Here is a 13,578-nt window from a genome sequence, read left to right on the forward strand (position 1 = left end):
AATTTTCCTTTTCTTTGCGGGGATCTCTCAGGGTACTGATGATGCAAATTTAAGCGAAGTGTGTTTGGATCTTACTGCAAGAACGGTTGAAGCGCTTGATTTGCTCAGAGATAAATTTACAGATGAGAGCGAATTGAAAAACGGCTCCCAACAGGAACGAAATATTTCGCAACCATATTTCACGCAAGACGCTTTCAGCCGCTTGATGAAATCTGTTGGGCTGGGGCGAGGTACTATAACAGTCAGGACTACAGAACATCACTGGAAAATGATGGTGATCAGCAAGAAAACCAAATCGACTACTCGCTTTTACGAACACGGGGAAAGATCTAGAAGGAATCATGACGACATGGATTCGGAAGTTATCGCTGCCGACGAAGTTCAAGTTCACATTGACCCCAATGTGTTCATCAATGGCGACAAATCCGAGAACCCGACGGTGAAACCCTTCAAACATCAGACTCATTCGACATTAAGATATAATTATCTCACTATTTGTCAACAAAACTATCAACTTAAAAACACAACAGTCTAACTTAGCGGCACAGCAAAGATTTACGCGCACAATAACACTCGTGCCGAATGGAAGCGCATCGATTCAAGCGGTCGCTAATCGCCAACGCCGCGTTTGAAGTTATCTTTCTGACTTGCTAATTGTATTGAGTCTGCTAAAAAACCGGTCTGCTAAAAACCCTAGCACTATTTAATTTCATCGGTTTGTGTGTGAAAAACAGAATATTTTGAATGAGTCTTCTGTTTTCCTGTGCATTAAATATATATATGAAGAAACCACTTATTACTTTATTAGATAAATACAAAGGCAATCAATTTTTTTTTCAAATAATTAGTGTCGTTTTTAGTGTCTACTTAGGTCTTTTTTCTCACTTTTGAAAATTGGAAAACTTTTTTTTCAGAGTTTGAAACACTAATAATTACATCGGTATTGGATTAATCAGTACACTACGAGATACGTATTGAAGCCGTTTCAAAAACTATTGATATCACACGTGCAGAGATTAAGAAAAAATGTTTACAGATGCCATCTTCACAAGGTATAATTTATTTATTTAACTAATAATTACTACTCAAAATCTCTTCACTTTTTGATAGGTTTAAGTTGAGCAGATTTTTAGAAAAAATGTTTCGTATGTTTTTTATGTCTAGGTTGGAAGAAAAAACGTGAAGACACTGAAATATGCACAATTTTCTCATTAGCTTCAAAACGAGGGTCGTGGGTTCGAACACCGTTTTCGTTGCAGTTTGAGGGTTCTCAAGGTCATCCGCCTCCTCAAGATGGGAATGGCTGACCAAGATGACCATACAGTGGGTAGGGCCAAAAAAACAAATGGGAACAACCGTATTTTGATGACGTCAAATTTTACTGTTGGTCGATCAAAACTGGATGTCATAAAAAAGAACCAAAGAGGGACCTTTTGGATGGGTACAGGTCGAATATTTAGGGGTCGTCTTAAATCTGCTACTCAACTTAAGTACAAAGTCATTTATATTTGATGTTTACTGGCATAATTTAACAGCTTTGAATAATAAAAGCTAGACCGTACAGAAAAACATGTAGTACAGAGCCGAAGAAAACTATTCTGGCCAGATAACTTACAAAACAGATCCAAAAACAGAAACCAGTTGCATCTTGTAACAGAGACCAGTTGCTTATCAACTATATATGTACACTCGTATTCAGAAACGCATATTTTAAAGTCTGTGCATTCACATTCTTCACTTTTTGCATTGAAAATAACCGATTGTTGAACAAGATTAGTAATCTGGAGTTCATCATTTGGAGAGCCACAAACCAATTCCGTTTTAACTTTTAATTCAGCTTTTGAGTTTATAAAGAATTGCAAAAAGTTGAAACATACAGAATTAATTAAAAAGAGCAAATAATCCTTCAGAGCGCCCATTTTTAAAAGAAAATCTTTGTCAAGGTCACCTTAAATTTCAAAACTTGCATGCAAAAATTGTTCACGTTTGGCAGATTTCTCTTTTCAATTATTCAGCGGATTTAGAAGGGGTGCGAAGCGGACATCAACCCCCCCCCCCCCAGGGATTCGACCCCCTGCCCACCCAAGGGCCCCCTCTTTGTACTATTTTGATATATCCAATTTTGCCTGTCTGATCCTTAAAAAGACTACCAAATTTCCAAATTTTCGAATTTTTTTTTGAAGCCCTCCCCTCTAGAAAATCTTAGATCCGCCCTTGTAATTAATTCTGTCGTTCCAATCTATTTGCAACTAATTATTTATAACTCATTTTTTAAACCACACTTTTTTACGATTTATTTGCGCTTCTCCAGAACTTTTTTTTTGAATCGAAGCTCCAGTTATTATCAAAGCAACGCCTTCAACGTGTTGCTATATCGCAGTTATCGAAAAGTCTGTTTGAGGATTATCTTCAAATCTTGACCAGATTAAACAACGTCACTTCTCTGCACCAATCGTGTGAAAACTTTATTGCTTCAGTTCGAGGTCAAAGATCTAACCGATTGTCAGACCACCAATAAATAATCCTCTTAAAGTCAGGCAATCATCATCAATGGTATGTTTTGATACGATCGATCTTTGTTTTATCGACGAATCGCGCTTGCTTAGTTTTTGTGTACGACTGAAACCTCGGGAATGCTAATATTTGAGTGTCAAAGCCCCCACTTTGGAGTTGAATTAGAATAAATATTTGAAAAATAAAGACACTTATCTTTTATTATTTGCAAGTAGAAAGACAAAAGATCCCAAAAGCAAACATAGGCTGTCCTAAAGTACTTTTGACGTGTTTACTCAACCCTTTCTCGATAGTGAGTCTTTGAGATGCTTCTAGATCGCTCTTCAAAAGAGCTGATAGCTAAAAACTCGAGCCTAAAATAGATGGATGTTCATTACAACTTTGAATCAAATCAACACATCATTCATAAATTATCTATAATTTAAGCCTGACAATCCTCAAAAACGTTATTATTCTGTTCATAAACCAAATACTTTGCCAACATGCGACCTTGCCAAAATTATTCTGTACATTGTGTTGTTGTAACAATTTTCCTTTTCTTTGCGGGGATCTCTCAGGGTACTGATGATGCAAATTTAAGCGAAGTGTGTTTGGATCTTACTGCAAGAACGGTTGAAGCGCTTGATTTGCTCAGAGATAAATTTACAGATGAGAGCGAATTGAAAAACGGCTCCCAACAGGAACGAAATATTTCGCAACCATATTTCACGCAAGACGCTTTCAGCCGCTTGATGAAATCTGTTGGGCTGGGGCGAGGTACTATAACAGTCAGGACTACAGAACATCACTGGAAAATGATGGTGATCAGCAAGAAAACGAAATCGACTACTCGCTTTTACGAACACGGGGAAAGATCTAGAAGGAATCATGACGACATGGATTCGGAAGTTATCGCTGCCGACGAAGTTCAAGTTCACATTGACCCCAATGTGTTCATCAATGGCGACAAATCCGAGAACCCGAAATTGAAACCCTTCAAACATCAGACTCATTTCGACATGGATCGACATCCTAATGAACTATGTCTAAACTCAAGTTCTCTTATAGCGAAATATAACTTCAAACAGGAAGTCATCACTTACCCAGAAATGGTACAAATGTGTCCTGAAATACTCAACCAAATAGCCCAAATGGCATGTGTGCATCATACAGTTGATGTCGAAATAGTAATGGACGACGACTCTAAATCAATGTCGATGCTACATCGAATCATCTTCGCGCTGATGATCACAGGTGCAATAGGCGCGCTGAGTATTTCAGTTTCCTTTCTTCTCAAACTTTACATCGATAGACATCATGGAGTGAGCGAGGGCAAGAATTACAAACGGGTCATAACATTCTTCATAGCATTGGCTATTGGAACTTTAACAGGAGACGCATTTTTGCACCTAATTCCAGAGTCAATGCACAGTGAAAGTGAAGAAAAAGAGCACGCTAGTCATTCTCAATTGGCTAAACGAATGATAGCTGTAGTTGCTACAGTTTATATCTTATACTTCATCGAGAAAACTCTCGAGGCAATCAATACATCGCAACAGACTAAAGAAAGCGAGAAGTATCAAGAGACAGAAACAGAATTGAGGAGAAACTTAGGGAAGATATCGATGACTTCGCAAGAATCTGAACTTACGTCAAACCATCTGTTGCCCGAAAATATCTCAGAAGAGACTCCTCGCGTTGTTTCTTCCGCAGCTCCTATTCTTTGCCACTCTAATGAAACCTCACCCAAAAAGGTGCAAACCAAAGACAAGTTTACATTCGAGCAAGTTCCACAACACGATCATAATGTTCAAGAAAGACCGAAGCTGACGATGCACGATTCATGTAGTGGACATAATCATGGTCATAGTCATGGCCATAGTCATGGAACCTCGAGGTCCATGATGGTCATAATCGGTGATGCGTTTCACAATTTCATAGATGGTCTTGCAATCGGCTCCGCTTTCTCGTCTTCTCTCGTTGACGGTCTGGCCACTTCAATCGCGGTAGCGCTGCACGAGATCCCACACGAAGTCGGCGACTTTGTCGTTCTTGTCAGCAACGGCGTGAAACCGAACCAAGTGCTGAAAATGGCGCTCATTTCCAACACCGTGGCACTTGCAGGAGTTGGAGCCGGAGCACTGATTGGATCCAGTGCGTCGGAGTCCGCCTACGTTCTCTGCACGGCCGCTGGCTGTTTCATATACGTTGGATTCATAAACATGCTTCCCCATGCCATTGACACTAGTGGCCCAGATTTAGTGGTTCAAGGAGTGATGCACGTGCTTGGTATTCTGGCAGGACTCGCTATCATGACACTAATCGCTCTCCATGAAAGCAACATATCTGATTTTGTAGAAAACTTATTTAATTAAAACTGAGTTTCAATCATGTTTAACCAGTACCTGAGTCAAACAAAATGTCTTTTTTTTTCTATGACTTTTTTCACTTCTCGGCAGTGTTTTTAAAACCCAGATTGAGTGATTTAGGCCCAAGATTCATGCTTTTGATTAATCCAAAAGCAATATCCCAATCCAAAAGCATTCCATGGAAGCGAAGTTGAGCTTCGCATCATTTGCGATACAAAAACCAATGAAAACATTTTGGGTCACGATGCTTTGTAATTGCTTATTAATTTATTTATCTTGTAAATCTCTCTTTTAATTATGGTATTTTCCCTGATGCAATGAATAGGGCAAAAAATTTTGCATTACACAAAATAGCAGCAAACTCAATTTGAATAACTTCGCCTTTTTCACTCTTAAGTAGTTGTAGCAAAATTATTTAAAGTTATGCATGCCAGATTATATAACTACCTGGAAAGTTTTGGAGTCCTTTTTGAATGTCAATTTTGTTTTCAACAAAAGTTTGCTATACCGGTTGACGCATTCGCTGAATTAACAGAGGGGTTAATAAAGATTTTGAATAAAAACTGCTCGATCTGAAAAAAAATCACTTGATACACTTGATTGTTATAATGTCCTAAACAAAGTAGAAAGAATGATGTTTTCTGCCCCAGAGGTTTCCAGCGTATATCCAGGTTTTATAGGAGACGAACAGCTCTCCTTTATTAATCATTTAGATAGAATGAAATTAAATTGCGTCGAAATGGCGATTTGATATCAATATTGAGATTTATTGTTCCTCAACGCGGTTCAACAATGCATTAGACCCAAAATCTCAGATTTCTGAGGGCAGTTTTCGCGAAATGTCAAATAATTTCAAAAGTAATCAAAAATTCAAAATGTGACTTTCCGATGTGTAAGTTTTCGTGTAAATTGTTCGAAGTGAAGATTAAAACAGGGGTGCTTCCTACAACATTTTTTTTCACATTGAATCCAAAATCTATGATTTGGAACGTGTTCCCGCTCTGATCTCCAAACGAAAATAGTTGAATCCGAATCCGTAAATTAATAAGGAATATTTTTCGACAAATAACTCAGTCAATAGATAAAATTCGGCATTCTCTATCGATCATAACATCATATAACTTTTTATCATCTGCCCCGAAAATGGGACAAATCGGCGCAAGAACCGGTAATAATGTCCTTGAGACAAACTGCTCTTTTTGGCGGTCAGCCTTATTCAAGGCTGAACCGAATTAGAACCAAAAAAACAGTTAAAATAGGATGTCCCCCGTTTTTAGCATATTAATACATGGGCAGGTGGGAGACTCGAACCTACGTCAACTGGCAAGTTGGTATAGTCGGTACGTTAGCTTAGGTCACTCAGCCAACTGTGCTTGTTTTAACATGTACTTATACTGTTTTTCATGCATCTATACTCTACATTTGCGTTGCAACATCCTCCCCCCTGAAGAAGGAAGAACAGGAGCGAGCTTAACGGTCGGCTGCATAATACGTGTTTTTATCGGTCAAGAAAACCAAGCAAACATGCCAAGCAATAGATTTGAAGTTTAAATTAGAAATGGAACAAAGCTTACGAAGCGGAAACAAAACCGAAAACTTTGTGCAGACATCAAAAAATGATTAAATAAAAACTTTTTATGATTTCAAGTTCCCCTGAAACTACAATATACCTCTTTTGCAAATTGTAAAAATCCATGATTTAAAAAATTCATGATGTGGCAACTAAGCCGACATAACTTCAGCAGAAAAACAAAAAAGTTAGCCGGAAAAAGTTTTCAATTGCATTCATGTTGGAAAAAAAATCCGGCAGGGATTACACTCAGGCCTTAGGTTGCAAAAACAACGACGTTACGTGTAGGCCAAGTGCAAAGGAATCTGAAAGTTGTAAGGATTCAATGATAAAACAGTGCAGGGTGGCCCCTTTACTGAGCATAAAATAGATACCTCTCTCTTTTCGCGAGAAAAGATACCAAAAAGATTCCAAACAATTTTTTTCAACAAGAAGACACTTTAAAACACCGCTAAAGCTGTTCAAAAAACAAATGATTGCAAAAACTTTAAATTTCACAATTGTTCCACAAACGAAACAGCTACCGGGTCACGTACAGCTTCAAGCTTGGGGTTCTTTTTTTCCAATTCCTCGACCAGCTCTGTAGCTCTTTTCAACTCATCATAAGTGGAGGATATGTCTCTTTACACAGCTCCTGGAGTTCTGCGTTTGAAAACTTGCAACTTGCTGAGATCGTCTGCATACGCCCTTTTTCCTGTATTCGCTACAGTTTTCAATTTGGTTAAATCCTTGTACGCTGCGGACATTTTGATAAGTTGGTGCAGCTCAGCTGGTATAACATAACTTTACCAAAATTCGGTACCAAAATTCTTGGATTATTCGCAGAGCGCCATATACCTCAGAAGCTGAAGCGCTCATGTACTCCGTTTCCGTAACATTCATTGGAGAGAACCCAGACTCTACAATCATGTTTTGTCCACAAACTATCATTACAGAATCAATTAGCGTTTGTAGTTCTCAGAACGCGTCTGAATTTCCTGCGAGGTAAGAAGTGCGCAAAATGGTAGATTGGTCGTCGCAACTGAATTTGTAAGCAGTGATGGCGTCAAGCACGGCAGAACACCATAGAAGTAAATACATAGACAACTCGATATTCAAAGACAGGCCAATTTCAATTGTCATCAAGTAACAGCAGTTACGCTTACATTCCGCAAAAAAAACAATCCAGAACTCCACAAACGACACTTTCTGTTACAAGTGGTTTCGTCGAGGTGCAACCCAAACAGTTTACCACAGTATAAGTTTTGCAGCTGCTCTCGCGCGTACGCAGCTAGTGCATGAACAGCTAAAAAAAAATTAGCTTTCGTTTTTCCACAGTTCAAAGCCGTAAATGATGAATCGGGGAACATCTTCTGGTTGTAGCTAAGTCTTTTTCGAATCACAAATTCGCTAGACTGAAACGTCTGCTTTTTCAGAACAAGACTCAATACGTGCATTGCAACAGCATTCCGTGTACCAGTTTGAGTATCACAATGGTTGAAAAGCGCTGCATGCATAGCCGGCTGTCGATTGAGAGCTCCAACTTTCAACCTTAGACATTCAACTGACAGAAAATTGAGTTAATTAAAATCAGAAACAACAGTTTTGCATCAACGGTTCATCTGGTTTTCTTAACGTCAATGTATTCACTCACTTATGCACTTCCGAATTTTCGAGTCAATCGAGATCGCCCATTGGTTACGTTAATCCGCTTTTTGTCCAGCTGAAATTCCAAAAACTCATCATCGCCGTCCACCAGTCGTGCTTAACTGAATTCGCTAACAAGAGCTGGAGTGGCCTTGCACTTACCCATTTCACATCTGAAAATAGTTACCTGGGAAAATAAGTTACCTAAAAGTGATTTTTAGATACCAGTGTCTTAATAGATACGAAGTCGCCTGCTTGAAACAGTGATGAAAAGTTGGTTAAGGGACAAGTCTAGTTACTGATTACAAGACACTTGCTTTCGCAAGTGTAGCAAAAGAAACAAGTTGTGTCTCACTATAATTGATTTTTGTCTTTCTTTTGCTGAGATAAACAAAATTCATGAGCAAATTTACATTGAAACATCAGAAAAGAGAAAAGTTTTACATTCCCATGACCAAAAATTGGCCGTTTTCTTTAGAACCTGCCCTTCGATCAAAATAATAATTTTCAATATGACACCTTATGCTTTTCGGAAAAACAAGACAATTAAAACCCGGGTTTATTTCGAATGTTGTAACAAAGTTTGCGGATCAAAAGTTTAAATGTTTATTGATAGTTAACGCGAATTATATACGCACCATACCCGTTACAGTTTCATGAAGGAAAAAGTGATAGTATTACCAAAAATAAGATGGAAAACGATATTTCACGATGTGCGACAAAATCCGACAAAAATCTCAAAACTGTTTAGGAAACCCAATTTCCAATAACAGTATCATTGAAAACGATGTCCCGCTGTAGCAAAAAAGTTGGTCTCTGCTTTACAGAAACAACGGAAGATGGGCAAAAGATTTCGTCCAAATTTGTCACAAAAACTGCTATTATTGAATAATTGCAGTTTGTTCAAAGTTTTTAGCCTACTGTGATCATGTGAAACTCTTATAGGTGCTGGTACTTTTAAAACAACGCCAAATCCATACTTCGAATCAGATACAATTTTTACTAAAAATCGATCAACAATAAAATTCCGCTCGTTTTCGTATTATTTACTGGAAAAACCACAGACTATTAAAAACTTCAGTTTCAAGCTTTAATAGAACATGCGATAAAAAAGATCAATTATTTTAACCCCACGAGATTTTTTTTATCAGACAACCAATCGGCTTTTGCTGCAGCTGTTTCGAAAATATTGGAACCAGATAGGAAGCTGAAAAATCAATTTGTTTATCAAATCTGTTTAATCTCAGACTTGGGAAGGTGGTTCTCGAGAAATGTCAAAAAATAGTCAGAAAATCAAAATTGTGACTTTTCCGAGGGCCACAACTCTTATCGTCAGCAAAAAAGTTGGGAATAGTCGCATAAGCAAATGAATTTCCTGCAACACGTTCTTTGAATTGAACCCAAAACCTCAAATTTGGCAGGGTAGTTTTGAGAATATTAAAAAATATGACTATTCCGAGGGCGAATTACTTTGTAGTATTAAACAAATTGGGTGTAGCCTCTCATGCAGGGTTTTTTTCGATACCATTCTGTTCATTGAAACCAAAAACTCAGATTTGAAAGGGGTATTTTTCGAGAAAACGAAAAAAAAAATTAAACATATGATTCAAATATTCCCCCACATATTTTTTCGAACGCTTCGACAGAGAGGTAAGTAAAAACAGACTCTAGGGGAGTATACAGGCACACAGGGGAGTAAGCGGTCTTTCAATTCATACCAATTTTTTGAAAATCGAAAGAAGCTTCTGCGAAACACTAAAATTTTTCAAATGAATTAGGAACTAATTTTCCTAAAGGAAAAAAAAGTAATTTCAAGAAATCGATTGGTAAACATACAACCAACATGAAAAAAGTGGAGTGGTGTTCAACTTGTGCTTCCCTTGATTGAACCAAAGCTAAGTTTTCAAGCCAATAAAAAATAGGCTGAAATAATTCGGGATGAAGAGTTTTGTTTAAGGGAAGCAAAAAAAACAAAGGAAATTCGAAGTCAAGGCAAGTAAAATTACAATTTGTAGGAGCAAATCAAACAATGAAAGCAACATTGAAAAAACAAATATATTCAAATGTTGGCCTTTGTTCAAAATCTTAGTTGTTTAGTTACTAAAATAAATGAGAAGATTTTCCCAAAGACATAGCTTTTCTCATACAAAAATTAAGAAGTCGCCGCTTCTGCAGGATAAATTTTCGCCAATTTTTTTAAATTAAAGATTTGAGCTTTTTTTCAAGAAAACTAATTTCTTAGAAAACGCTCAGAAATTCAAAAACATGATTTTCCGAAATCCATATTTTTTTAGAAAAAAGTAGGTCGTGGCCGCAGATAAGATTACTCAAACCGGGTGTCTCGTTTCAACGCTTAACCTAAGAAAATTCAAAATAAATATGAAAATAATGGTCGAAAAACCAAATTTTGAATTTTCCGAGGACAAAAAATTGTGGGTGGCAGCTGAGGCAATAGACCTTCCAAATACCCGTTATTGATCCATTTATCAAAGCTTTCAATGTTCGATGGGCCAGACTTTTTGTGAAAAAAAAATTGGACGTAGTCGCATACGAAATAGAACTCCCTACAACCAGTTCTTTAGATTAAACCCAAAATCATATATAGATACGGGAGCGCATTTTCTAAGAAGTTTCAAAACGATTTAAGAAAACAGAGAAAAAATCAAAAAGTATTTGCTTATGCAAGAGAGTTTTTCACAACTTGCTATCTTCATTGAACTGTCCTTAATCTTAGATTTGGTAGGTCAGTTTTCGAGAAAAGTCAAAAAAATTTAAAAAACGATTAAAAAAATCAAACACTTGACAATTTCGAGGGCCATAACTTTGTGTTAAAAAGTCTCAGATTTGGGAGGGTAGTATTTGAGAAAACGAAAAAAAAAATTAAAAATATGGGTAGAATATTCTCCCATAGACTTTTTCGAAGAGTAAAAAGAACTTAGGGAAGCATGTAGGCAGACGGGGGAGTAGGCAGTCATGTAATTCATACTAATCGGTGGAATGGTTTTGAGAAAACGCGAAGGTTTTGCAAAAAGTGAAAAAAATTTTCAGAGCATCTCAAAAAACAATAACAATAAGAAAATGCAATCTCACTCATCTTTTTCATAGTTCTTGTTTTTATTTAGGCGGGAATTTTGGGCAAAAATATCAAGCAAGACATTTGAACTTCAAATTAGCAACGAAAATGAAGCCCGTGTTTTTGAGCAGACACCAAATAAGCCCAAAAAAAATTCGTTTTAAGAAACTCTTAAAAATCAAACCCTGGAACTACAATGAACCACACTTGAAACATCATTGGAAAGCACTTGCAGTTACTGTGGAACTTGCTTATGACAAAAAATTCCATGTTGTAGATGATAAGTCGATAAACCTTCAGCAGTTTGGCAAAAAAATTATCGGAAAGTTTTTTCATTTGCACACATACAGAAAAAACAGGGTCCGGTCCTTAGGTTGCAAAGACAACGGCGTTACCTCTAGGTCAAAAGCGAAGGAACCTTGAAGTTGTTAAGTTTCAATAATAAACTACGTTGAAAGGTTGTTTATGAGAAAAAGTCTGGTTCCCGATTATGTAAATCAAACATAAGCAACAAAAGCTTCATGTGCCTCAAAACATAAGCAACAATTACAAAAGTTCGGATTAATATAGAATCAGAAATACAATTCACGGCCTCGGTGTTGGTCATTTTAAGAATATTTAGGAAAACGAATATTTGAAATAAACTTAATCATTGGAATGGTTTTTTGCAATTCTCCCAAAACATACAATAAATTTAAGCGAGAAATTAGTAGCTGAATGAGATATTTGTTTAATCCAGTTTCATTACTTAATTTTTCACACAACTCAGTTTAAGGTGTCAGCTAGAAGAAGAAAAACTTCAAAAACGACAAGAAATTTCAAATTTTTGTATACATAGTACGTTAGTACAACGTGATATGTTTCTCGTCTAGTAGCGCATTGATAAGAACCACATACCCTGCCTCAATTGAACTTGGAGTGATTTCTCAAACGGAACAATTGGCGCATCAACTACAACGCACTTTAACTAACCTCTACTGGTCGAGTTTGCAGTTTCTAAGGTGCCATATCTTTTCAAAAATTTGGCGGTGAATTAGCTTTTCAATGTTCAGCATTGATAAATCTCAGACCCCCTTCGTCTTTGAGCTGAACGCTACAAAACTTTTACCACAGCAATTTGTTTTGGACAGTTATGTTTGAAAATTAACCTTTCGACCAGTGTGAATAATTGAAACGCACGCGATTTCGTTCGGTGCGTATACAAAACAGTCCCATACAAAAGAGTCCGAAAAATCAAAAGGTTCTAAACAACAGTCCCATTAAAACAGTCTAAAACCACTTGAATTTTTTTACCTTGATCTTTTGGCGCCGACAGAACTGATCTACGCTTTAAAAAATCAAACATGAGCGTAATTAAAAATCAAAGACCCGAACATTGATCAATAATTCAGATCAAAATCAAAGGCCGCATGGTATCGTGGTTAAAGCGTTAGACTCAAACTCTAGAGCTCAAAGGATCGAATCCCCGGCGGCACAAAAATTTTTCCAATTGTCCGAAAAAGGTTGAAATTTGGGTAAATATGATAACGGGTGTATCTAGGGTACAAAAAAGTGAAAAATCAAGGATAATAGTTAAGTTTTTATTGCTTGGCAATATGGATTTACTCTGAAAACTGAAAACAAAAGAAACTTCTGATTATAATTTATTATTATAACTACATCCTTTCAAAAACCCAATGATATCGTTGGGTTGATATGACCTAATCATAGTAATTAAGTTCTTGTCGAGTTTTTAGTACTTAGCCTTTTAGGGTTGGGGACCAGAATCGTGAACAAGGAACTGCTCGCCATCATGAGTTTTCTGTAGAGCCAATTCAAAGCCAGTAAGCGATGTTGGCTCTGCCATCTTCGGTCTTTTTTTCGCGTCGAACTCTATTTACAGTTTGCTGATTAGAAGAATAACTTGGTAACTGAACAGCTGTTTCTCGGTTCACATCACGTTGGGCTGCGAAAATAGTCTACCGCGTTGTTACATCAGATACTGCTGCTGGATCTTAGTAACTTTCTGAACTTACGTTTTTCGATGTCAACTTGATCGGGAAAGTGGCAGTGATCTTTACCGATCTCAACGGAGTCCTCTTTTGTACGCAAATGGCCATTGCAACTACTTTGTACGCAGCGCCAGGAAAGAGAGTTGTTTGACAGTGTTCGGTGTTTAATATCAGCATACCCTTCAAAAATCATGAACCCAGAACTTTCGTTAGGAAGCATTATTTCCATCGATAGTTAGTAAATTTTGTTTCCATTGAGTGTTTCCAAAGGTTCGAACTTGAACAACATGTCTATTTTTGCATGGATGAAAAAAAAAGTCCAATTTTCTATTTTTCGTTAACTTTTATGTTTCGCACAATATTGCTTTTAATGAGTGGCCGCTGCTGTAATCTCTGTTGTTCTATTTTCTCTGCTATACTACCTTTTGTTATCTGATTAGTTGGAATCAAAATGTG

The 13,578-nt window shown here is 37.1% G+C and overlaps 1 protein-coding gene across 1 annotated transcript; it reads left to right on the forward strand.

Moving 5' to 3' along the window:
• Positions 1-2,247: 2,247 nt before the first annotated feature.
• On the forward strand, positions 2,248-4,929 carry LOC134843728 (zinc transporter ZIP10-like). Its single transcript, XM_063859978.1, has one exon. It carries the CDS (start codon positions 2,997-2,999, stop codon positions 4,866-4,868), a length of 1,872 nt encoding a protein of 623 aa, XP_063716048.1. The 5' UTR covers positions 2,248-2,996; the 3' UTR covers positions 4,869-4,929.
• Positions 4,930-13,578: the final 8,649 nt, after the last annotated feature.

The sequence above is a fragment of the Symsagittifera roscoffensis genome, chromosome 1, assembly GCF_963678635.1.
Source record: "Symsagittifera roscoffensis chromosome 1, txSymRosc1.1, whole genome shotgun sequence".
Taxonomy (NCBI): domain Eukaryota; kingdom Metazoa; phylum Xenacoelomorpha; order Acoela; family Convolutidae; genus Symsagittifera; species Symsagittifera roscoffensis.

What these genes read in the sequence shown, in the direction of transcription:
- LOC134843728 (XM_063859978.1), top strand. Translation starts at nt 2,997, where the DNA reads ATGCGACCTTGCCAAAATTATTCTGTACATTGTGTTGTTGTAACAATT.